The following is a 26,381-nucleotide window of genomic DNA, read 5'->3' as shown; positions in this document are numbered from 1 at the left end:
ACCTTCTACGTGCTTTATAACTGAAGCAGTGCATAAAAGTAATTCAACTACAACACAGAACTACAAAATAACAAGAAAAACAGAAGCTGCCTGCTTCCAAATGATCTGCAAAGAGACAGAAAGGATTTATTTAGAGGTGTGGATTTTTAAATTGTCTGATTTTGTTAACAATATAAGACCAAAGATAAGAGTTTAACATTCTACCTTTCATTTTAAGGGAATTAAGACCAACTGCTATTACACTGATGAAAGTTTTAACAGTCTGAGAGAAGCCTTAACAAGAGATATTCAAGGCTTCCAAACTGAACGATGAAAAAGCTATTCCACCAAAATATAAACAAATCCCAGCAAAGCCTTCACAGCAACAATATCTCAGTTCTTTCGCCTTCCAATACAGCACCTTTTCCTCAATGCTTCTTTCCTCAAATTGTCCAAAAAGATTTACAGTTTGAATTTGAGTTTTAATTTTACATCAGCATTGTCACTATACTTCCCCAGTGTAAGCGTAGATCATTCCAATGGCTTTCTTTTGAAGAATTCTGCAGCAAATATACCTTTTTTTTTTTTTTTTTTTTTTTTTTCCCTGCACTATGTAGTGGACTGCTATGATTCTAAACAGAGAAAGGAAGACTAATGCCAGAATTTGTCTTTAAAAGCTGAAGGCCTTCTAAAAGTACTGAGTAGAAGCTTTACCTATTTATAGCAGACAAAGATTCAAGTTCTATTTCTGTAGACAGTTGTGTGCCTACAAGGCACTCATTTACAAACAGACTCACATCATATCGATAACAGTACACTTAAAACACAGAAAAAGAATAAGAAGAAGCAGACAATCAAGTTATAGTTGGATTTTTCCACGATGTATGTTAAGCTGATTTTCACTCTAGAAATAGACTAAGAACACTGGAAAGTGTTGATGAATTTCTGAGAGATTTATTTACTCTTTTTTACCTACCTCTGCTCAGTTGAGGAGCTTGATTCTTCAGCTATCGTGTGGCTGGAATGTGGGTGGTCTGAAAAACTGATCAAGTCAGTAACAGCTGAACTGGACAGCACCTTCTGCTCCAGTACATCCGTGGTTAATGGAGTATTGCTACTTTGTAAACTATCTCCTGAGGTACTTTGCTTCAGGAAAAAGCTAAGTTAAAACATGAATGGGAGATGAGGGGAAACAGGCTAAGATAAAAACATACATTCATTTAAATTAGTATTTTCAACATTTACTTTCAAAAGATAGCAAAAATCAAGAAGAACAACATTTAAAAGTTTGACAACGCTGTCAGAATCTTCATCTTATTCTCTCCTTAGTAACTTCGAAAGGGAGAGTGAATGAAGACATAGGAAAATTGTATCCACAAAATAAGAAATCCTACCCTATACTCTAAGGACATATAGTTACAAAGAAGCTTAGTTTGTAATAGTTCTATATCAGTAACAGTGTATCAGCACCAGACGTATCAATAAAGACAGCTGTTACTGTAACATAACTTTAGAAAGTAGGAGATTGTGCCTGACCACGGACACAAGAAAACAGCAACGTGATCTTGTTTTGTAAGTGCATTCTGAGAACACATACTAGCAATTTGTGTTTCAGCATTAAAGAAACAAAATGAAAACAGACTCTCTACCCACTATGCAATAAAGCTTAGGAAGAAAATATCATGACAGGTAAAAAATGCAACCACTTTTCTTGTGACTATTTTACTACAAGAGCCAACAGTTCACACAATTTATAATTTCCTTCAGTACAATTGAAATTGTTGGACAGTTACATTCTTAAAAACATCTAGACAAAAATACTGGAAAGTATAACATAAATACTTTCATGAAAAAACATAACTACATATAGGTGAAAAGGTAGAAAACCAACATCTGTGAAGCTCACTAACCTTGCAGAACCACGTAGGTCTTTAAACTCAATATTAAGTAAAGGTAGAAAAATACTTCTACAGAAAGGACAGGTAGTGTTCAAGTTTGAATCATCTGCTGTCCATCCAGCCATAATTTCTTCATCATAAACCAAAGCATCACAAGCTCTACACTGAGAGCAGCTTGACATCAAAACCTGAAACAGGAAGGAATGAATATTATGATTCTTTTAGGATTCCTTTAAAATTGCCTTTGTTGGCTAAGCATTTATGTGAGTTTCATAGAACCCCAGAATGTCTTGAACTGGAAGAGACCTTAAAGATCACCCAGTTCCAACCCCTTTATCATGATCAGGCTTGCCCCCTATTAAATTACATTATCCACAGCCTCATCCCATCCTGGTTTTTGACATCTCCAGGGATGGGGCATCCACAGCTTCTCTGAACAACCTGTTTCAGTGCCTCACCTCTGAGTAAAGAATGTCCTCCTAATTACTAATCTAAATCACTTCTTTTATAGTTTAAAACCATTCCCTCCTGTCCTACTACTGCCAGTGTAAAAAGTTACTCTCCCTCCTGTTTATAAGCTCCTTCCTTTAAGTACATAAAGTCAGCAATGAAGTCTCCCTAGAGCTTACTCTTCTCCAAGCTAAACAATCCCAGTTCTCTCAACCTTTCTTCACAGCAGAGGTGCTCCAGCTTTCTTACCATTTTTGAGGCTGTCTTTTGGACCCACTCCAACAGCTCTGCTTTCTTGAACTGTGGGTCCCATGTCTAGCACAGTATTCCAGATGGAGCCTCATAAAGGCATAGCAGAGAGGAGCAATCACAACCCTTTCCCCACAGGCCACACTTATCTTGATGTACCACAGGTTGCAGTTGGCCTTCCAGGTTGCAAGAGCACACTGCTGGCTCATGTCCAGCTTTTCATGCACCAAGACCATCAAGTCCTTCTCTGCAGGGCTGCTCTCAATTAGTTCTCCCAGTCTGAGCACATCTAGGATTGCTCGAACCCAATTGCAGCACACTGCGCTTGGTCTTATTAAACATCATTAAGTTCACGTGGGCCCTCTGCTCAAGCTTGTCCAGGTCCCTTTGGATGGCATCCTTTCCATAGCAAACTCTGTGTGTGTGTGTGTGTGTGTGTGTGTGTGTGTGTGTGTGTGTGTGGTATTAGGAGCCACAGTGTATGCTGTATTAGGAATGGCACTGATGGTGAAGAAGAAAAATAGATGTTCCTACAGGTGTTGGTTACAGGATCAAATGGATACAGAATGTAAGACCAATGGGCATGATACACCAGATTGGGAAAAAAAATCTGTGATCCCAATTAGAAGAAAAGGAACAAGAAATAGGCCTTGATGTAATCTCAGAAAGCAAACCAGATTTTCCAGCCTGCCTAAATCAGTGCAAAAACAGAGGTCAGATTCAAGACCCTCTAATACTCAAGTGAGAAGTTAGAAACAAGTTAAAGACATTTACCTGAAGAAGAGGAGGCAGCAGATGAGGCCATTTATTAAAACAGAGACCACCAATAAAAAAGGTGGAGCAAAGCCAATAGCTTTAAAAAAGCTAATAGAGACCACCAATAGCAAAGGTGGAGGGGGCCCTCAGGTGGTTACCCAAATGGTGCTGCATATGTCAGCCAAATGTCAAAAATCATAGAATCACAGACTCCTCCCAGTTTGAAGGATCTAGTCCAACTGAAGGCCATCTAGTCCAACTTCCCTGCAAAGAACAGGGACATCACAGCTAGATCAGGTTGCTCAGGGGCTAATCCAGCCTCACCTTGAAAGTTTTCAGGGACAGAGCACCAATCACATCTCTCAGCAATTTATTCCAGTGCCTCACCATGCTCACTGTGAAAGATTTTCTCCTAACATCTTACCTGTCCACCCCCTTTGAGTCTGAAGCCATTTCCCCTTGTTCTATCGCCACAGACCCTGCTAAAGAGCCCCTTTCTTTCCTGAAAGGCTGCTATCAGTTCACCTTGCAGACTTCTCCAGGCTGAAAAGCCCCAAATACCCTGAAGAGATATAAAAAGTTAACTGAATAAACTGAGACAGTGTATGTGTGGAGAGTATTACTGACTGGCAGAGATCAAGTCTTGCTTTCAAAAGATGATGCACAGGGATACTGGGGGCCTGAATTTTTCTCAACTACCAATGATCCATCAGAATCTTGTTCCTTAAATTAATGGGCTGCTTATTCTGCTGACACCCTTGAAAAAGGTGTATTGAGACCCCAGCTGTAAATTGTTTGATAGAAAGTTTGCAAAGAGCTGTTTCCAATCAATGCACGATAGGTGTTTAGTCTAGCAACAGCCTTCTCCTGTGTTATTTGTACTTAATCCCTATAAAAAAGCCCCCAGCTCTGGGTCTGCCAGATACTTCAAAGCTGAGGGCTTTCAACTAGACATGAAGGGAGCAGGGGATAAAACCAGGCCTGGTCGAGATGAGCCTAGAGGAATAATGACAGGGTTGAGGGTGAGGTAAGGGGCTCAGCTGAAGTGCATCTACAACAATGCATACAGTGTGGGCAACAAATAGGAGAAGCTGGAGGCCACTGTGTGGCAGGCAAACTATGACTTAGCTGCCATTACAGAAATGTGGTGAGATCGCCCCCATGACTGGAGTGCTGCAGTGGATGGCTGTAAGCTCTTCAGAAGGGAAGGTGGTGGTGTGACTCTCTGTTAGAGAGTGCTTTGATGCTGCTGAGTTTGTGACTGGGAATGATAAGGTTAAGTCTGTATGGATAAGGATCAGGGAAAGGGCCCACAAGGTAAACATCCTGGTGGATGTCTGTTACAGACTGCTTAACCATGATGAAGTGACAGATGAGGCATTCTATGGACAGCTGGCAGAAGTTGCACAATCACCCGCTCCTGTTCTCATGAGTGACTTCACCTTCCCAGATGTATGTTGGAAACACAAATGCAACACAGAAGAAACAGTCTAGGAGGTTTCAACTGCATATTAAAAATAACTTCTTGATGCTGTTGGTAAGAGAGTCTAGCAGGGGAGGTGCCCTGCAAGACCTGCTGGTCACAAACAGAAAAGGACTGGTGGGGGACATGAAGGTCAGAAGTGGTCTCGGACAGAGAGACCATGAAATAGTAGAGCTCTCAATTCTTGGTAAAGTCAGGAGGGGGGGCTGCAAAATTGCTACCTTGGACTTCCACAGGGTGGACTTGGAACTGAACATGCTGATAGGGAGAGTCCCTTGGGATTCAGTCCTGAAGGGTAATGGGGTCCAAGAAGGCTAGATGCTCCTCAAGAAAGAAGTCTTAAAGACACAGGAGCAGACTGTGCCCCTGTGCTGCAAGATGAGCTGGCAGGGTAGAAGACATGCATGGATGAACAGGGAGGTTTTTCTGAGGCTCCAGGGGAAAAGGATAATCTTCCTCCTGTGGAAGAAGGGACAGGCAATTTGAGCAGAATACAAAGAAGTTGTTAGGATGTGCAGGGAGAAAAAACAGAAAGGCAAAAGCCCAGCTTGAACTCAACTTGGCTGCTGGGATAGAAGAGAACAAAATACTTTTTTTTACAAATACATTAACAGTAAGAGGAGGGCTAAGGAGAACCTCCATCCTTTACTGGATGCGGTGGGGAATATGACCACTGAGGATAAGGGAAAGGCTGAGGGCCTCAATACATTCTTTACACCTGTCTTTAAAAGTCAGACAAATTATCCTTAGGGTACTATACCCCCAAAGCCTTGAATGAGGAGCAAAATAAACCCCCTATGATTCAGGTGGAAATTGTTAGAGACCTACTACTCTACGTGGACTGCTACAAGTCCATGGGGCCAGCTGGGATCCACCTGGGGGTGCTGCAGGAGCTGGCAGAGATGATAGCAAAGCTGCTTTCCACCATCTATCAGCATTCCTGGTCAACCAGAGAGATCACAGAGGATTGAAGGCTTTCCAACATGACTCCCATCTGCAAGAAAGGTTGTAAAGAGAATCTGGGGAACTATGGGCCTGTCAGCCTGACACTGATTCCAAAAAAGGTGATGGAGCAGGTCATTTTAAGGGAGATCATATGGCATGTGTGGGACAACTGGGGGATAGGCCTAGCCAGAATAGGTCCATGAAAGGCAGGTCCTGTTTGACCAACTTGATCTCCTTCTATGATTGCGTGACCCACATGATGTGGATGAGAGAAAGACTGTTGACATAGTCAATCTAGACTTCAGCAAAGCCTTTGACTCTGTCTCCCACAATATTCTCCTGGAAAAGCTAGCAGCCCGTGGCTTGGACTGATACATTTTTTGCAGGGTAAAGAACTGGCTGGAGGGCTGGGCCACAGAGAGCAGTGGTAAGTGAAGTCACATCCAGCTGGTGACCGGTCACGGGTGGTGTTCCCCAGGGGTCTGTAGTGGGGCTTGTCCTGTCTAATAGCCTTATTGATGGCCTAGATGAGGGGATTGAGTGCACCCTCAGTAAGTTTGCAAATGGCCTCAAGTTGGGAGGAAGTGCTGATCTGCCCGGGTATAGGAAGACTCTGAAGAGGGATCTGAACAGCCGGGCTGAGGCCAATGGGATGAATTTCAACAAGTCCAAGTGCCAAGTCTTGCACTTTGGTCACAACAACACCAGGCAATACTATAGACTTGGTCCAGAGTGGATGGAAGACTGCACAGAGAAAATGAACCTGGGCATATTGGTTGACACTTGGCTGAACATGAGTCAGAACTGTGCCCTGGTGGCCAAGAAGGCCAATGACATCATGGATTGTATCAGAAACAGTAGTGCCAGAAGGAGCAGCAAAGTAATCACTCCACTGCATTCAGCCCTAGTGAGGCTGCAGCTGGATTACTGTGTTCCATTTTGGGCCTCTCACTACAAGGCAGACACTGAGGCCTTGGAATGTGTCCAGAGAAGGGCAACAAAGCTGGTGAGGAGTCTGGAGCACAAATCTTACGAGAAGGGGCTAGAGGAGCTGGTATTGTTCAGTTTGCAGAAGAAGATGCTCAGGGGAGACCTTATTGCTCTCTACAACTTAGAGGAGGTTGTGGAGAGGCGGGAGTTGGCATCTTCTCCCATGTAATTGCCAATATTATTACAGGGAATGGCCTCAAGCTATGCTGGGGAGTTTGAGGTTGGACATTAAAAAAATACTTTTCCAACACAGTGGTTGGGAGCTGGAACAGACTGCCCAGGGAGTCACTGTCCCTGGAGGTGTTCAAGAAACATTTGGATGTTGTAACTGGGGGACATGATTTAGTGGTATTTGGTGATTGGTGGATGGCTGGAATGGATGATCTTGGAGGTCTCTTCCAACGTTGGTGATTCTATGATTCTATATGCAGTTCAATTATAAGGACTGTTTGTGGAATGTGCTGGCCTTGCAACCTGGATAAAGAGAGACCATGAACTAGGGAAAAACAGCCCAGGAGTTGATAAACTATACAGAAGGATAGGAATCATGGGGAATTATGTTAAATCTAAGCCAGCTGTTAGGAGAATAGAACTGCAGGAAAATCACTCTCTCTCTGAATCCCTGGGGACAAGAAAAATTATATCATGGACTGAAGGAATTGAGAAGAGCACTCCCAAGGATTTAATGAACAACACAGCCGATGTCTAGTTTGAATGCATTAAATCATCACTGCCAATCTGGCTGCAACTAAGCTTCAATATCTATTTGCATTACAGTAATCCCAGATTTCTGTACACAGTGGAATGCATCTGAAGACAAGGGCTATTGTATGCTGAATCAGAGCATCTTCAGGGACTATCAGTTTTTATAAGAATTGCATTTCTGTTTTTACTTTTAATGATCTCTTGTAAACTCAGATTGTAAATAAACTGGTAATATACTGCTTGCTACTGTAGCATAATCAAAGGTGTCATGATTTTGTATGGATGGGTTGTTTAAATATATGCAATGAATCAGTTGCCATCTAAAACAATCTCATTAAAACCAATCTCAATGTCATTAAAAGACATTATTCAACACCTCCAACAGAATGATGATGGAGGGTAGTAAGAGAAATTCTTTTGTGTTTTTATACTTTCATCCAAAGGATGGTTAGTATTGCTTCTTGGAATTGTAATTATTATTGTGTTGCTTCTACTTTGTATTCCATTTTCATACGTAAAGTCTGCTTGTTCTCTTTCTCACTTTCCATGCATTATGCACAAATTAACACTATCAAAGATGACCTGTGAGACGTTCAAATCTTGGTGAGGAGGACAATGCTAACTGAGAAATCACTGCAATTGTGGGACTGAATTCTTGGATCCTAAACTGGTTCCCTGACAAGCTTTTTTTACAATTCGTGGGATGGGGAAGACAGTTCATAAATGTGGATTCTAGGTATTTTTCTGTCTGTAATAATTACATCCCTTATGACAATACTATATGAAACTCCAGAATACTATCTCTCTTTTCTCTTCATCTGTGGTGTGCTTAGAACTACCTCAAACACATATAGGTAAGACTATGACAACACATTAATGACTAAAGATGGGGTTGGAGGAGGAAGTTCTGACAAAATGAGATGGCCTTGGTCTGGCCAAAACTCCATTGTTCAAGGGAGACAGAATGACCTTCAGAAGTGACCAACAGATATTGTAGATGTCACTGCAGGCATGCCAAACATGCAGACCCTGCTGGATTCTGTGCTCCAAGAGTCTGAGAACCCCACTCCCAAGTCTGAGAACCCTCTTCCTCTGTCCATCTCTCTCCCCCTTTCTCTCCACTCCCACTCCCCTTTTTTTTTTTTTCTCTTAAAGTTGCTAAGTAAAGCAAGGCTCATTTTGATTTCCTGTTAATCACAGAAGTATAGAACACCAGTTTAGAGACTTGAATTTATTGCTGCTACTGACTATACTCAAGTTATCTTCTCCTCATAACTTCTACTATGAAAGGCAAACAGTAATCATTTTGGTTAAGTATTTTGAGAGCTAGAAGAAGCATAACACAAATTCACCATTTGCAATTGCTCACTACTGTGAAGGCATCAGCATATACAAACTGCAAATCAATGTTTCCACAGAAGTAGAAATTAAAAAGAAACCTTTGTGATGGAAAAAACAGATTGTTAGTTCTTACCTTGTAAAAGTCTCATCACTAAACTAGATCGAGAACTGGAGAAAATATGCTCAAAAATACTACTGTAGTAGCTGAAAAATGATTTATAATAGCTCTTTTACAGGCTTCCCCTTACTTCTTTGTTTCATTTGCACAGGAAGTAACAAAAGACACCACCAAACACATAATGTAATACTTAGATCAACAGCAACATTTTTCTTCTATATAAAGAATATAGTTTATATATAGAATTGTAAGGTAGCACCTTACATAAGTTGCCTAGGCATGCCCATCAAACATAAAAGACAATTACATGGGACCTAAAGAAAACAACACTACAGAGAAGTGATCAAGGCTGATGAAGTGACTGTTCTCTATTTTTTGAACTCTGAATGTATCTACAATCAAAAATTGAAATAGAGAGGCAAACCATGTCATTGTACAGTGCTAGTCTGGTACAGAATTTTTTTTCTCTCCATAGCAGCCCTTATTGTCCTGAATTTTTAATTTATGAACAACATAATGTTGATTACACATCAACATTTTAACTGTTGCTGTCCAGGGCTCACACACCACCAATGCCTTTTTTTTTTTCTTGTCCCTCTCTCTGCTACCCCAGCAAGTAAGCCGAGGTGAGCAAGAGACTGGAGGAGGACACAGCAGGAGATGCTCCATCTTACATGATAGCATCCTCAGCAAAAAAACTGGGTGTGATGAATAGCTTTTCTAAGGAAGCTGCTGCATAGGGAGCAATAGTCTCCTGGTGGTGAGTGACTGAGAGTCAGCATCACTTGTTTGTTTCCTTTTCTCTTTTTTTTCTCCCCAGTTAAGAAATAATATCACTTTTATTAAACTGTTAACTGTTGGAGATACTCCATAGGAGAGCCACAAGGATGATCAAAGGGCTGGAGCACCTTTTCTACAAAGACAGGCTGAGGGAGCTGGGCTTGTTCAGCTTGTAGAAAAGAAGGCTGCGGGGTGACTTCTAGTACCCAAACAGCGCCTATAAACAGGAGGGAGTCAACTCTTTACAAGGGTGGACAACAGGGGAAATGGTTTTAAGTTGAGGGAGGGAAGATTTAGGTTGGATGTCAGGGAGAAATTCTTTACAGAGAGTGGTGAGGTGATGGAACAGGCTGCCCAGAGAGGTTGTGGATGGAGGTATTCAAGGCCAGGTTGGATGGGGCCCAGGGCAGCCTGGTCTGGTATTAAATGGAGAGGTTGGTGGCCCTTCATGTGGTGGGGGGGTTGGAGATTCATGATCCTTGAGGTCCCTTCCAACCCTGGCCATTCTGTGATTCTGTAAACTGTCTTCATCTTGACCCTCAATTTTTTTTTTTGCTTCTTCCCTTCAGATTCTCTCCTTCATTCTAATGAGGTGGAATGAGTGGATAAAGGGGTTTAGAGACATGTAGAGACAACCCACCACAATTATCTAGTAGAAACAAATAATTTTCTTAAAGGAAAAGAGAGTTTGAAAGGAAAAGGAGACCTGTTTTCATACAAACTTCCGCTGTTCATCAAGTTTTAACCTTTTTTCCTAAATTATCTTCTCTCTAAATGAAACGTTCATAAAAGCACTTGAAACACTTTTTCAAAATTACTGTCATATCAAGCCCCTCTGCAGCATAAACATGCAGAAATGTTTATAAGGAAAAATTCAACTGCAATCCAACTGAACAGATAGTTAATTCACATAATCGTACCAAGTAATTGTATCTTTAATTTATGAATGTATTAATCTTACCTCCATTGCGTAGTTCTGGAAAATGCTGGATAAACTTGTGTTATGAGAAGAGCTGAGCTCTGACTTCTCAGACTCTGGAACTTTCATACTTCTTGGGAATGAAACTTCACCTGCACAGGAAAGAGTAGTTCAGGTCTCCATTCAAGAAAAGAAAGGAACAATTCCAAAACAGAACTTCTATTTAGCCAAGACAGAAACAGGTACCAGATCTCAAAAGAAGTGCATAGCTCTGTAACTTTACTAGAATTGCAACATACAATGATATTCTGATTAACATTTCAAACTTGTTTTTGTCTAATAATATGGAACAGTCAGGTAAAATGAAAAAGCAACAGTGAATAAAATCTGAAAATACAGAGAACAAAGAATGGCAAGGGGCAGGCAAGACTGCTCAATATACATAATCTAGAAAAGGTGTTCAGCATTTCTTGAACAATGCATCTGTATGTAAATAACAAACAGAAGCATAGCACCAGGGGAGACGCACGGTATCACATTGCCAGTACTGTGGTTAAGTATTCCCTGGCTAACGTTGTCATAAAACAAATAGTTTTTCTTCATTAAGGCTAGGGTTCAGAGTTATGAGCTTTAATGAGAAGAGGAAAAACAGCTGGAACACCAAAAGTAAATGGTTGGAATCTGTTTAACTAAGCATTCACTATCAGCATTACTTTGAGTAACAGTCAAAATCTCCTCTGACTAAAATCCCTACTAGAGCCACCTTGAAGAAGGTTCCTTTGCTTCTTTGTATAAAATTTGTGAACAAATTTACATACCCTGGACAGCTGAAACAGTTTGTTAGTTCTTACTACCTTCTCAACTCACTGGGATTACAAAATTAATCTTCAGACTTAACATTTCTAACAGATTTTGCTAGAAAGGACCATCTTATGACAAGCCCTCTTCCTTTCTTGATGTACGTGGAATTTATCATACTTATATCATTAAATTACAACAGAGATAGCTAAAACAAACATGAAGATGCTTCTGCAACACATTTTTTTTCCCACAGATTAAGAGTCAAATCTGAATTGAAAATGATTAGATCTAATTCAACCAGTTTGGGGTCTGAGGAAAAAAAAAAAAAAGCAGTTTGGCTTACAGGTATATATTTGCCAATTATTTTCCTTCAAATCAAGTCTGCATTCAGTAACTCCTATTCCACATGAATGCTGGTGGTTTTGCCTCCATTGGTTATGCAACTATTTGCAGTTCTTGAATATAGAGGAATTATTTTACAGTTAAGTCCTGTGTTTCGTATCAGCATTTTATATATTCAGCAAAGAGAAGGATTAGCTATTTACTACTGCAAATGAATGGAATTTATGAAATAAATAAGAAGTCTGTGCTTATTTTAAGAGCTTGAAATGATTTCAGTTTATGGTAACACTGCTTCTGTTGTTCTAAATGATTTCAGACATAACAGTTTCACTCAATTGTTATATTAATAAACAGATTTTGGAGAAAAAAAAAAAAAAATCACCTGCATTGTAATGTTGTCTTCCTGCTTCTCCACTGCTACTGCTACTGCCAAGACTAGTAGTGCTTTGTGCAAGCTCATTTGCAATTAGTCCCGGGACTCCAGTTCTTGATGACAAATTATCCCCTAAAATACTATCTTCAAAACCAGCAGGAAAATTGAAGTCTCCTGGACTGTTTTCTTCCTTTAATATTAAAAAGAAAAATCAGCACTTTTTTAGGTTAATTTAATTCCATCTTTATCTTCGTCGATAATTAAGTTACTATTATTTTTACATGAAAGATACATGTAGACAACCTTCCTCTATATTGACAAAACAGAAAAAAATACTTTGTTACAGGAGAAACAAGGAGAGAATGGGAAAAAAACAAAAAACAAACAAACAACAAAAAAACAAGGAGTAACAGAAAATGCAATAAATTAAGGGAATTATTATGTTCCCTTCACCAAAATTCTAAGGAGTGGGTCAACATAACAAAAAAAGACTGTGAAGAAAACCTAGGCCATTACTTAAATGAAACAAAACAAAAAACCCAAAGAAATAAAAGATCTCTGAAAAGAACCATTAGTATTTATTATTATTGGAAAAATATAGGCAATAACTGGTCAAAAAAAGAGAAATGTATTTTTTTATTTAGCAGAAAAGACCGTATTAGCAACATCAGTTAAATGTGTTTCAAGTAGAAATAAAACTACGCAGCTATTTCCTTTCTTCCCATTTCTTACAGAGATGGGGAATCATGGAATCATAGAATCACAAGGTTGGAAACGACCTTCAAGATCATCTAGTCCAACTGTCCTCCCATCACCCTTACTACCACAAGCACTAAACCGTATCTTATAGCTCCTCATCCGGATGCCTCTTGAACACTGCCAGGGACGACAGCACAACTTGTGGCTATTTCCTTGGATCCTGTTTGTTGAGAAGAGGCCAAACCCCTCCTCATCACAGCCTTCCTCCCTTCAGGAGGAACAATCCCAGCTCCCTCAGCCGCTCCTCATAAGATTTGTGCTCCAGATCCCTCCAGACCCCTCACCGGTTTTGTTGCCCTTCTCTGGACATGTTCCAAGGCCTCAGAGTCTTTCTTGTAGTGAGGGGCCCAAAACTGAACACAGTACTCGAGGTGTGGCCTCACCAGTGCTGTGTACAGAGGAATGATTACCTCTCTACTCCTGCTGGCCACACTATTCCTAATGCAGGCCAGGATGCTGTTGGCCCTCTTGGCCACCTGGGCACACTGTTGGCTCATGTTCAACCAACACCCCCAGGTTCCTTTCCTCTTCACAGTCATCGTCAGCCCACTACTCAGCCCAAGCCTGTAGCGCTGCATGGGGTTGTTGTGGCCAAAGTGCATGACCGCCACTTGGCCTTGATGAACCTCATCCCATTCACCTCAGCCCAGCAATCCAGCTCACCCAGATTCCTCTGAAGGGCCTCCCTTCAGGCCCCTCAGGGAGATCAACACCACCTCCCAACTTGGCGTCATCTGCAAACTTACTGAGGGTGCGCTCAATCCCCTCATCTAGGTCATCAGTAAAGATATTAAACAAGATGGGCCCCAGTACCGACCCCTGGGAGACACCACTTGTAACGGATAGCCAGCTGGACTTAGCTCCATTAACCACTACCTGTTGGGCACGGCCCTCTAGCCAGTTCCCTACCCAAAGAAGAGTATACCTGTCCAGGCCACGGGCAGCCAGTTTCCCCAGAAGAATACTGTGAGAGACTGTGTCAAAGGCTTTGCTGAAGTCTAGGTAGACTACATCAACAGCCTTTCCCTTGTCTACCAGTCTTGTCACCCAGTCGTACAAGGAGATGAGGCTGGTGGCAGAATTTGAAAAAGGAAACAAACTGTCTCTGTCTTATCAGCCTCGAGAGAAAACACAAATCCTTACAGAGCAAAGTACCAGATAAAAGTGTTAACCAGATCAAAAAGAAGTGTTTCCAAAGACAGACAAGTACTTTTGGAAGTACAGTAGTAAGATGTATACAGAAAAGGATTACATTATAATATCCATCTCTTACATTCTAAAATGTTTAAAACTGAAGATGACTCTTCATTAAGAGTGCTCACACAGGAACTTCAACATTTAATTACCAAATTCCTGAATAGTGTATTTACTAGAGCTTGAGCCATCTTTTATTGCATGCAGCTTTAATAGTCAACAACCTGACTTCTTAGGCTTGCGGAATTCAATTTTTCCACTTTTTTTTTTTTTTTAAAGCAATACTGTACAGTTTAAGATTAAATAATGTTGTTCTTACTGGCATTTCTTGGGGCAGTTTCTTTGAAAATAAATATAGCTACAAGTGTAGGAAAGAAATATTGAGATCGTAACATGTTGAGCTTTGAGTTCACTACATCAGGACCATTTAATTCACTTTCACCTGAAAACTTTTTCAGTGCCAGCAGAAAACTCCAACATAAATATATATTTTTAAAATTAGCTAATAAAATTCATTACTTAATAAAAACACAATGTCGTGAAGGAACCTTCTGGGCACAGAAGTTAGCACTCTTAATTTTCTCTACCAAAATTTTTTATTTTTGAAAAATACTTGCCTCATCATCTGAGTAGCTATATGCTGAAGTTACAACTCCCCACATCTTGCTGGCCACACTGGCAGCCTGTTTCATGCCTGATTTTAGGACATCCATTTTTGGGCCAGACAATATGTTGTCTAACTTCAGATTGGACAAAGTTGTTACAACTGATCCTAAGGAGCCATGCGGAGAAGAACGACTCAGTCCTGTCAAAGATGAAGATCGCTCCTTTTGAACTCGTGGATGCATTTGTTGTTTTGGTCGTCCAGTAAATGTTTTGGATCTAGAGACAGAAGGACTTCTGTGATTTTCATAAGACTCAGGGGGTGGTGGGATGTGATCCAAAGGCAGGCTTGACCTCCTTTCCTGGTTGTGACTAAATGTACCAGAAGCTTCTGTTTCCCTGTCTGGTTTGTGCAGTTCCATGCTGGGAAACTTACTACTCATTGGGCTCTTGAGATTCATATAGTTCTCAATTTCATCCGCCAAATTCCGTGCTGCAACTGGTGACACTAGCTTTTCCTCAGCCTCTGGGAGTCTTGGTTGGATGCAGTCAGTAGCCAGCAAAGATAAAGGATCCAAGCCTACTTCAACATCTTCCCTTTCAATAGGCTTAACCACCCCATAAAAGCTATTCCTTTTAGTAGTTGCATCTTTGGATTCCACTTTCTGGCTTTTGGACTCAGCTACCTGTTCAGTTTTCATGTCCTCTACCATTGTCACATTTTCATTTCTTCCATTCTCAAGATGCTCCTGCCCTTCCCCAGGTTCCTCCAACACTGGTGAAGTTCTATGCTCCAATTCCCAATCACTATCAGTAACACAACTCCAAGTGCCATTTTTGTCAGAAACCTGTTGGTCAACGGCACTATCAAAGCTGTAGGATTTACTTGTATTACACGGTGAAGTTTTGGCCCCAGATAAAGCTGCCGTTAAAATCTTGGCATCTTCTCCCATCATTATTGCTATTTCTTTAGAATGCAAGTCCAAGCTCCCTTTTTTCAACAGCATTCCTGCTTTGCTTTCACTGCTGAAACTGCAGCTTCTCTCTGAAAATAGTTTCTGCCTCTTCTGTCCTTTCTCACTTGTCTTCTTAGGAGGAGCATCACCAAAGACTGCATCTTCAACTGAATCCTGGGTTACGGACAGTAGGCTTGAACCAGTTTCTAAAAGAGAAATGGCTTTAATGTGGTATCCATAACCATCAAAACTGTTGCTGTCTGAAGTCATCCAGCATTTCTACTGAGAAGACAGTGAGCAACATAATCTCAAGGTCCCATTAGAAAGTTAAACTGATATTAACATACTAACATACTGGATGCAAAGTTACCCTGAAGATCAAAAATCTTATCTTTTGACTCTGCGAAGCTTTTTCTGGCTTCTGCCTCTTTTCTTGTGCTTTCCCCCTAGCAGACAGTAAGTAATACTTCAGTGATTGAAGGAAAGTACAATTATAGTTCAGTGTTCTAATAAATTTTTTCCTCTGATCTATCTTCACAGATTCATACATCAAATTCCATACTTCATTCTGAAGAAAAGTATAATGTTCAGGCACAACAAAGAAGCATGGTTTTGTTTATGATAGAAATACATAGAAGAACAACAAATTCAGCAAGTATAAGATATTAACAAATCCTAAAAACGTTCCCATTTCCTCAAAGCAACATGTCCTTAGAAAGGTTAGGTAAGCAAAAATTTTTTACTTCTAATGATCTCCCTAAGGAAAGAAATCCTACTGTATTAGTATTCCAGTAGAGCACTGGATGTATCATACCCACTTGCTTGAGAATATTTGAGTGTTCTACTGATGCAGCTGCTTCTTCTCATAACTGTCATAAAACTTCTGACCAATTTCTTGTCTAAGACTCAACTCCTTGATATCAAACTAAATGCTGACAACCCTCTTAAAAAGCCCTGCTGTTCTGTACCTGACCACTGAGCATGGACTACATTGCCTTAGTCAAAGATAGGCATAAGAAAAGGAGGGAGAAAAAGAGCTCCAAGATTCGTCTGCCATATATCCATTAGTCTTCCTCATTAAAAAGCACCAGATTTGTAAATAAATCTTGTGTGTCACTGAGAAGATATGTACTGATCCCAGATTATGCACTGGCAGCATAAGACACGGAATGTATGTGACTTGTCCAAGGTCACCAACATTCAGGTGATCAAAAGTCAAAAGTAAAGACTCTAGTTCTCCTGGTTTCCTATTACATTACTAAAACTTGTCATTGTGGGACAAGAAAGACCTTGAGTTCAATCTACTGAGTGCTATTGGTTTTCAACCTTAATATCCACAAATTCTTTTTAAAATCATCTAAAAAGGATAATAGTGGAAACTAAATATTGTTAAGACATTTGCGCTTTTATTGGAAGTATTTCTTTAGTAGCACTGACGATGTTGCAAAACATTATAGCACAACAAACTCAAGACTTCAGCAAGTTCTGTTTCAGTGACTCACCACCACTGTTTTTCCTTCCACTGCAATCAAAAATGCCAGATGGAACTTTCACAATACTGTTACCCCAAGCAGGCGGATCTGCTGGACTATGAACTTCTACATTTAGCTGTTTCTTCTCATCAGATTCCTCAATGCAAACATCTAAAAGAAAGATGATGTGAATTTTAGTTAATTAACTGAACAACTCCACATACACTGCTACAGAAAACAAATACTCTGTTCTGCTATGCAGTTACAATCTGAAAGGTCAGTCCTATCAGTAGGTAGCATTTTCTGGGGGCAGTATCTTGGAATACAACAGTAGAGAGTATGACAAAGAGAGTGTGTGGTTCATGAGACTATAGTTTGTGCCATTTTCTTTCCTTGGTGTTTTTCCAACAAATCAACGCAGAGTAGCAGTTCTCAGTTTTTCATGGAAGACTGTTTGTGTAATGATAACATCAGAAGTCTGATATAACTGACATACAGGATTTATTAACACAAATACGAAACAGAATCAGTAACAAAATAACAAATCACAGAAAAATTAAGGACAAAATCTGGAGAAAGGTGATTTTCATATTGTCTTCAGTGGGAGCTTGTAGAATAAGTAGTGCCTTTTATTAGGCCTACTGGTACAACTTAAAAAATGGTCAAGAGTTCAAATACACAAAGGAGAGAAATGGAATACAGAATACCATATGATTTAGCACTTCTCCATTTTTTTCATCTATACTACATTAGTCACATAAAAGACTATTTTCAACCACATGTACTCCACTGCTGCTGTCTCATGCACAGCAAACGTCTAGCAGATTCTATGATCTTATATTTTGACCTTGGTAACATTGAGTTTAAAACATTAGGTATTTGCAGTAGACTAATGGATGAAGAAAGTATATTAAAAACATAATCAGTATAAACACGCATACTTAACCTCCTATTAGTTCTTCAGCTTTAGAAGAAATGTCTTCTTGTACTTGTGTTTCACTTGCATGAAGATTATCTCCATTATCCCTTAACAGTTCATCCTTAGATCCATAGCCCTGGTCTGACTGACAGCCTGTTCAAAGGAATAAAAATATCAGCCTCAGATTAGTTTTCCCTTGCTGAATTTTTCAGTAGGAAAATAAAAAGCTGAAATTAATTTGTTTCATGTTCTATCCTGCCAGAAATGTTCAGAGTAAGAATCACCAAAATGCCTAATCTGTGCACAGATCTACTTGGTAATGGTGACAACAGAGATAATTAGACTATGTAGTGCAATCGACGTTTTCTAATTTACATAAAATTACTTTTATGCTATATAAGCATTATTTCTCCAAGAGCACTTATTTTAACACCTTTCCTTTCTCATTATTAAGAAATTTTTCATTGCTGGGCAGTCTATATTATCATGTACATTTACAAAACAGATTTACGATTACAGTTGTAATTGAATCAACTTCTAGCAATGAAAACAGCTCTGAAAACAACTCTACTGCAAACTGTGCTACGTTTTTGCAGTATAGTACAAATTACAGAAAGTAACAGAAAAAAACTAAAAACCTAAACTTTTAAAACAGTTGTTCTTCTGTGGTACCTGCCATATTTGACACTTGTAACTCATTCTCTTATGAAATAATAAAAATACAGTCCAAAAAAGCTACCACAGGAAACAATAAAAAGAAAGACTCATTCTTTGTTCACTTTCATTGAAAGTGCTGCTGCACATGCAGAAAATATCCAAATATTATGTGAGACATATTCCACTGCAGCATGCTAAGCAAGATTATTTATATGCCTCAGAGTACCTATCAGAATACAGGACAGTGTTTGGAAAGATCAAATTGTAAGTAAGATACTGGGAACAAAATCTAAGCTAACAGTACAAAAGGTATTAGAAGGTTCCATAAAATTTGAATGACTGATGCACTCTTAATTTTTCCAACATAGAGCAAATACAGAAACATGTAACCATCAATTACAACATTTGACTACTATGCAAAATAACCTTCTATACACAAAAGCTACTTCCGATATTCTTTGATCCCTATTTTCCCTCTACTCTCATCTCGGTGACGTTAGTCTCTCTGCATTTCACTGAAGTGAAAATACCCTACCAATAAATGGGCAAATTACCTGCAGAAGTAACAGCCAAGGGTAGAATTAATGTACATGTGCATCCAAGGCTTCACACCATGTAAGTCTGCACCCCACACCATGATAGTCAAGGACAAATGCAGCACCCAAGAGACAGCAAAGAGCAAAAAGCAGAGCAACAAGGGGCAGAGAGAAGGAGAGTTCAGTAATGTAGGCAGCCATATCAGATGAAGTTCAGGAATCAGACACCAAGTTCTCTTCAAAGAGATATCAAAAACATGGAGAGTGTGCAAGAACTATTTGTACAGTAAGTTTTGAGGTAAAAACAGAAAGAAAGTTTAGTTGAGACTGTGCATAGGTAGCATGTAACGAGCAGCAGATACTAAAAATCACAGATTTTCATCTCAAGTTGTTATTTTCTGTGTACTCTTTCCACTTCAATTTAAACACCAGTGCACACTGCACTCAGGGCTAAGTTTTTCTCCAACTTATCAACTGTCTTTCCATTTACATTAGCGTGCCTTCTAAAGACTGTATGACAAGAGTTCAAATCATTTATATATTTATTCCAAAAATTAGGTGAACTCTGGTGAGAAACTCAGTCATGGCCTTTAAAAGCATGATTTACTATGACCTAACATAACATACTAATTCTAGGAATGATAACTAGACCATCTCATCATTAAGAAGCAGCATTTCTAAGCATTAACTTTCTCCCTCTTTTCCTTTAATATAAACAAGGACTTCACTCAGTGGCCATTCATTTCTATGAATAAATATGCAGAAACTGAACACCAGAGGCTTCCTACCTTTTATACAGATTAGCAAAGCAAAGTTCATGAGATCACAGCATGGTATTTAGTTTAAAATAACTATACTTCTGCTACACTTCACTCTAAAGAAGGGGCACAAGCTGTGACAGAAGAGTAATATTCAATGACTATCCTTTACAATGATTAATTTCATGTTTCATTCTCTACAGCCTCATGAGGGGAACATGGTGGTGGTAAAGGGGAAATCAACAGGAGAACAGAATATTTTGCCTTTTAGGGGACTGTTAGTAGTGAAACCCAGCAGAATCTAGTACCTGTGCTAGAGTGATTATCAATGGAATCAAGCCTGACTAAGTCACTGACGAAGACAGTGTGTTCCCCACTGTTAGCATCATTAGAACTATCCACGCTACCATGGCTCACCATGTCCCCATCACTTCCACCCGTGGTATTCCGCAGAGCTAAAGACATGAATGAGAGCTGGTTAGTAAAAGAGGATTTAAAATTTCAGACTTTCAAACGCATCTAACCTCTTCAGACAACAGCAAACACTTTTGCTTGCACAAATTAAATGAGAATATGAAATTCTAGCAACAGAACTTAGACAATTTGTACTTCAGTATGGGAAAGACATTCTAAGACAAACAGTCTGAGCATCAAGTCAACATCAAGTCAATTTTTATATACTTTAGGAAAGAGTTTCCACTTGTAAAAGCCAGGATGTTAGCTGCAGTCTCTCAGAAACCAAGTCATGCTGTCATTCAGCAGAAAAAATGCACTTCGTCTAACTTATTACCTGATATCACAGATATGCGTGGGCTCTGCGTTGCTTTCTTTAGGCATTGCCTAAATTGTGCTGTGCCACGAACTACATTTCGTACCTTTGTCCACAGAAATATGCCGCTGCGGTTACTGCTAGGCCAAGGAGATTCTAAAACAGCCTACAGAAAGGGAGATTGCAATAACAACATAGTAACACATTTACACTAAGGAACACAGTACAGTGAGAATGTTTTCTTTCCATGCTGAGAAAAAGATATTATCTACCAGCAGTGTGAAGGACAAATATTTCCATTTCTGCTTGCTTTTCCTTTTTATATGACAGCTGTGGATTCACTAGCTGAATGGCAACTGACTGCAGATCAAGTTTTGTTCAGATAAACAAGATGGATTTCATTTATATTAATATCATATAGAAAAAACAAAAAATCATAGTATAGACCCCTTTCTTCTTACGTTACAGAGGTTACTATGAAACTCCATCAGAAAAGTACAGGCACATCGAGCAAGGAAAGGCGGAAGCTACTTCAACTAGTCTAATTTCAACCAGTCATGAGTCTTGTTGCCTTAAAGGATATACCTAGGAACAGATGGCCTTAGAACCCTGGAACAGTGTGGGTTAGAATAGACCTTAAAGATCACCTAGCGCCAAAGCCCCTGTCATGGGAACAGTCAACATCCATTAGATAAGACTGCTGAAAGCCTGGCTTTGAACACCTCCAGGGAAAGGCATCCACAGCTTCTCAGCACAATTTATTGCAGTATCTCACCACTCACTGACTACAGTGTTTCTTCCAAATACCTAACACAAATTTATCCCCTTTTACTTTTAAACCATTCTCCCTCATTCTATCACTAAATCACTTTCTAGTACCCTCTTAGGTACTAAAAAGCAAAGTAATAAGTAAGTAATAAGTAAATAAAATAACAAACACATATAAATAAAAAATCTGGTAATTGAAAAACTATTAATGTACAGAGGTTGCTCCAAAATTTATTACTTCCACTTGGAAGACTTCTACTTCCCATGGAAATTACAATAGTTACAAAAAGCACAATAACATCACACGATTGAGTAAGTTCTCATCTACAAAACACTATTTTTCAACACAGTTACCACCATTAGCTATGCATTTTTACCAGTGATGAACAAAAACCTGCATGCCAAGATCATAAAAATCGGCACCAGTGGGCATCAACTGTTTCACAGCTGCCACAACAATGTCATTTCTGAAATGCATCAAAGGGTGTCATTTTTTCAGCATGAAATAATTCAATTACAGCTTTTTGTTTCAGATGTACTTACATGTCGTTTTGTCAGACTGACTCTCGGCTGCCATCTGTCACATGGCAACAAAATGTAACAGAATACTGGTGTAAAGGTTCAACCTCTACTAGCATACTATTAACATAATGAAATAGGAAGCAGTTCTTTCATACCAGCCCAAGTATATTTCAACAGAATTAATGATTAGACAAACAGCACAGGAATATATATATATATATATATATATATATATATATATATATATATATATATATACACACACACACATAATGCCATAGATCAAGTTAAATGCGCCCAACAGAATCAACAAATTTTACTTGAGCCTTTCGGAAGTCTTGACACTGTACTACAGGGCAAGGAGATCAACAGCAAGGAAGACATTTGATCAGTATCCTTTGTCAAGATTTCTCCTACCTTATTGTAATAGCCGTAAGTGATGGCATTTGGCTGTATTCCAGCATTTTTCATTTCAAAGAGGACTCTCACAGCCTGAACAGGCTGACCCCACAGTCCACAGAGCTGCATTACAACTCTGTAGCAGACCTGATAAGATACAGAAATCCATTAATGAATTCATGACAAGTATTTTAAAAACAGCTGAAGGTCTTCCAGATTTCCAATTCTTACACATGCATACGGGAAAGATACATGAAAGTAGCTACTCAACTAAAAGCTAAAAGAGGGAGCAAAAATTAAACAGGAAATCACACAAGCTGAAATAACATCAGCAGCCACATTATTAAACCCTGACTTCTCCTATGTCTCTTCTGCTTGCGAAAGAGAGGAGGGAAATACACACCCATTCAAAGAAGTGGGATAACCTGCTTCTTTGTGTCTGCACATTCTACTGCAAGAACAGAATGCTGCGTACAAATCAATTACACCTTCTGTTCACTATGATGGTGGAGTATTAATTCAAAGTTCATTTTAAAAATAGGGATATTCAAGAACTTCTTACTGAAAGAAGTCTGAAAGAATACCAGCAACATTAATTTGGAGTACCTGAAAAAACTAACATGATGTTAGTGATTAAAAAACAGGCTACAAGACTATTTCAATATAGCTTTAAAACAGGACAAAATATAAGAATGCTTCACCTGCTGTTGCCTGTGAAATACACTATACTTGCACCTTGTTTTCCATGTTCACTGTAATGATATTTTATTTACACTTGCCTCATCTAGCGGTTCCACATCAGTTTTCCTCATTTTAATTAGAATATCATATGCCTGCTGCAGAGCTTTGACCTTAGGATGTGCAACTCTGACGTAGGCTGGCAGACAAATAAACCATAAGCTGTAACTGTGGCTGAAGAGACACTTAGCCCACTGCGGAGGGCTTACGTAGAATTTCTTGGCTAGCTTATGAGCTGTTTTTATCTCCTATAAGGGTGAAACAAAACAACAACAAAGAAAGACAACAGAGATGGAACAAGCAGAATCTAGAAATCATTACTAACTCAAAAACCAGACTCTTAAAGGAAGCATTTAAAAACAACAGACAAACATTAAACTGACTTTCCTCTCTTAACACTCTCTTACTAAGGCTCTCCACAAGTGAGAGAAGAGCATCTGAATCCCACCCTCTCCTTTATTTTGCTCCTTTCATTCAAGCACTGCTTTCAATTTCTTTTTTTTTTTTTCTTTAAATATACTGCCTAAAGCTTTAAAACTGGTTTGAAAATAAACCTTCATCACAGATGCTAATTTCTAGCATAATTTGTAATACAAACAGGCAGTGGTAATTTTACAAAAACCTTTGTATTCACACAGTGGTTACCGTAAGACATATCTGACCTGTTTCGTCCTCTTTGCCATGAGTGCTGGACTATTTGAAATGCTGCATCCAGCTGGGTGTTTCCTGAAGGAGAGCTTGAGTTCCTGTGGTCTGTCAAAGAGCTTGAAATCTAGTCGTGGGAAGTTTTTATAGCTATATAGATTATTAAAACAAAAAAACAAAAAAAAAAAAAAAAAGAAGAGAAAAGCTTTTCCTATATCCATTGATAGCCCTATGAAGACAACTTGTGAACAAAAAACTAATAAAGAGAATAAAGAACCAAGATGAAAGGACAGTGAGCATGCAGGAGTGAGAAAATTAGATTCTTTGAGTTCAAAAGATACTGAAAAAGGAAAAAAAGGATATTAAATCTTAGTAAACTGTGAATTCAAGAACAAGACTGCCATCCACACCACAGAGGACAGGGAAGTAGAGATGATGATTAATCAGGACAACAGCAGGAAACAGAACTTTTATAACATCCAAGAAAGAGTAAGAAAAAGCAAATATGCACTTGCTGAAACTCCACACTTCCTGCATAGGGCTGAAAAACACTGAATGAAAGATTTGCAAAGCTTTTTCTCTTTCTTTGTTTTTGGTTCATTCTTAGAGATCAGTAATATTGGGAAGATCCATTACTCATCCTTTCTGGGTGAAAGAAAGAGAATGTACTCAAGGTACTACAAAATACACCTAAATGGCTCAATGACAGATACATGTTGAATACATAGGTCACTCCAAATGTAATGATTCCTATCTATTTCCATGGAACAACAGCTACAAAGCACAATAACAATACATGATAGAGCAAACTCTCAGCTACAAAAATCTATTTTTCAATACCGTTACCACCATTAGCTATGTATTTTCTCCAGTGATGAATAACAGCCTGCATGTCAAACTTAAAAATTTTCACCAGCAGGGGACGACCAACTGTTTCACAGCTGCTATGATGGTGAAATGCATCACCCACCACTTCACTGTGACCATATCTACTGCTTGGTCTCCATAAACATTGAGCAAGCATTATAAATGTCTGTAGGTACAACTTTTTTAGCATGGAAGAATTCAGTGACACCCCTTCACTTCAGATGCACTTCCATATCAGATGCCATTTTGTTAGACTGCCCCTCTGCTGCCTTCTGTCACATGGCAACAAAATGTAACGGAATACTGTCAAGAAGGTTTAACGTCTATGCCCATGCCACCAACATCTGCCTCTGATGTGATAGGCAAATCTAATAAAATCGGAGGCATTACTTTCAAAGCACCATCATAACAAAGAATTGGTATAAATCTGGCAGACAGTTACAGAAAGCTTAGAACTAAAATCTGCTTGCCCTCAAACATACACAAAATACTGACCTCTAGACATTCGAAAAATTAGCAGGGTCCAAACAGATCACATTTCTATTGATGTTATACATAACATCTTATTATAATAAGTTTTGAACCAAGTTGGAACATTTGCCCTATTTAACATCATAAGCATTCAAATACTTCAGTTCTTCTCTATTTTGTTCTTTGAACTGTACCTGTATTTTGGAGCTCGGTCTTGTCCATCATCAGGAGGAGGTTCTGGTGGCATTATAAATACTGTGTGTTCACTTTTTTGTGATTCATCAAGCTCAATCAACCGTGCATCTTCAGCAGAATCTACATCAACCTGAAAACAGAATTTCTAATCTGAGCTCTGAAAGTAGTTTCAGGATACAATTAACATTATATATATGTTGTGTGTATATATATATAAGTGCATATATATATATATATATATATATATATATATATACACACGCAACAATACATATATATATATATACACACACAACATATATATATATGGTGTGTATATATATATGTAATATATACAATATACAAAAAATACAATTAACATTATATTATATATATCACAATATATGTTTATATATGTTAATATTAACTTTACACACACATACATATATATATATATAAAGCATCTATGATTAAAATGTACATTTGAATGTGTGAAGTAGATTTTCAATATGTATTTTATATATTGTGTATCAGCACAATATAAACATATATAACATTTATATTTGCTTTCAACATTCAAGTCTACAGCCCTGGCTTGTCATTTCTATTTCATGATAAAACATTGAGAAACAAAGTACCTTATCTCCTTTTTCTGTTCCTTTATCTGGAAAGAGCTACAGAAAGAGGAAGAAAAAATTAGAGCTTTTTCTCAACTTAAAAAAAGATCCTATATAGCCTTATTACAGCTGTAGGATTTACTGATGCATCAAATGAGCAACACTTAAGTTTCCAGACTACTGTGGAAACAATTATGCTTGCTTTCGTAGAATTACTTCACTGAAAGCAAGAAAAGGTAGTTATGATCATGTTTTCAATGTTAAAATTACAGGCTAAACATAATTTAAAATCTATTAAAGAAAGGAATTTAATTTAACTTAATTGAAAGAAACTCCTGTTAAGCAGATACTTTCAATATGAAAATCTAAGTCTGTGACACATTAATAAGCTGCACTAAGTTATTAACATTATTAAACAGACCACAGCC

The 26,381-nt window shown here is 38.8% G+C and overlaps 1 protein-coding gene across 4 annotated transcripts in view; it reads right to left on the bottom strand.

The window, feature by feature from the left end:
- Positions 1 to 26,381, bottom strand: part of DENND4C (DENN domain containing 4C) — an 80,443-nt gene that overhangs the window by 12,007 nt on the left and 42,055 nt on the right. For 2 of the 4 annotated variants that reach the window (XM_048931671.1, XM_048931670.1), the window contains 14 exons: positions 25,975 to 26,010; positions 25,357 to 25,487; positions 23,842 to 23,974; positions 23,221 to 23,427; positions 22,460 to 22,588; positions 20,774 to 20,918; positions 20,292 to 20,438; positions 18,060 to 18,185; positions 17,144 to 17,284; positions 14,696 to 15,847; positions 12,139 to 12,315; positions 10,656 to 10,765; positions 1,890 to 2,065; positions 956 to 1,138 (listed from right to left, as the gene is read on the bottom strand). In XM_048931671.1, the coding sequence (XP_048787628.1) occupies positions 956 to 1,138; positions 1,890 to 2,065; positions 10,656 to 10,765; positions 12,139 to 12,315; positions 14,696 to 15,847; positions 17,144 to 17,284; positions 18,060 to 18,185; positions 20,292 to 20,438; positions 20,774 to 20,918; positions 22,460 to 22,588; positions 23,221 to 23,427; positions 23,842 to 23,974; positions 25,357 to 25,487; positions 25,975 to 26,010 (2,993 nt within the window). The remainder of the gene's footprint in view (positions 1 to 955; positions 1,139 to 1,889; positions 2,066 to 10,655; positions 10,766 to 12,138; positions 12,316 to 14,695; positions 15,848 to 17,143; positions 17,285 to 18,059; positions 18,186 to 20,291; positions 20,439 to 20,773; positions 20,919 to 22,459; positions 22,589 to 23,220; positions 23,428 to 23,841; positions 23,975 to 25,356; positions 25,488 to 25,974; positions 26,011 to 26,381) is intronic. The other 2 variants (XM_048931672.1, XM_048931673.1) reach the window with 2 other exon arrangements.

Source organism: Lagopus muta, chromosome Z, assembly GCF_023343835.1.
Source record: "Lagopus muta isolate bLagMut1 chromosome Z, bLagMut1 primary, whole genome shotgun sequence".
NCBI classification, from domain to species: Eukaryota; Metazoa; Chordata; class Aves; order Galliformes; family Phasianidae; genus Lagopus; species Lagopus muta.
This window is presented reverse-complemented; position numbering and strand designations above follow the sequence as displayed.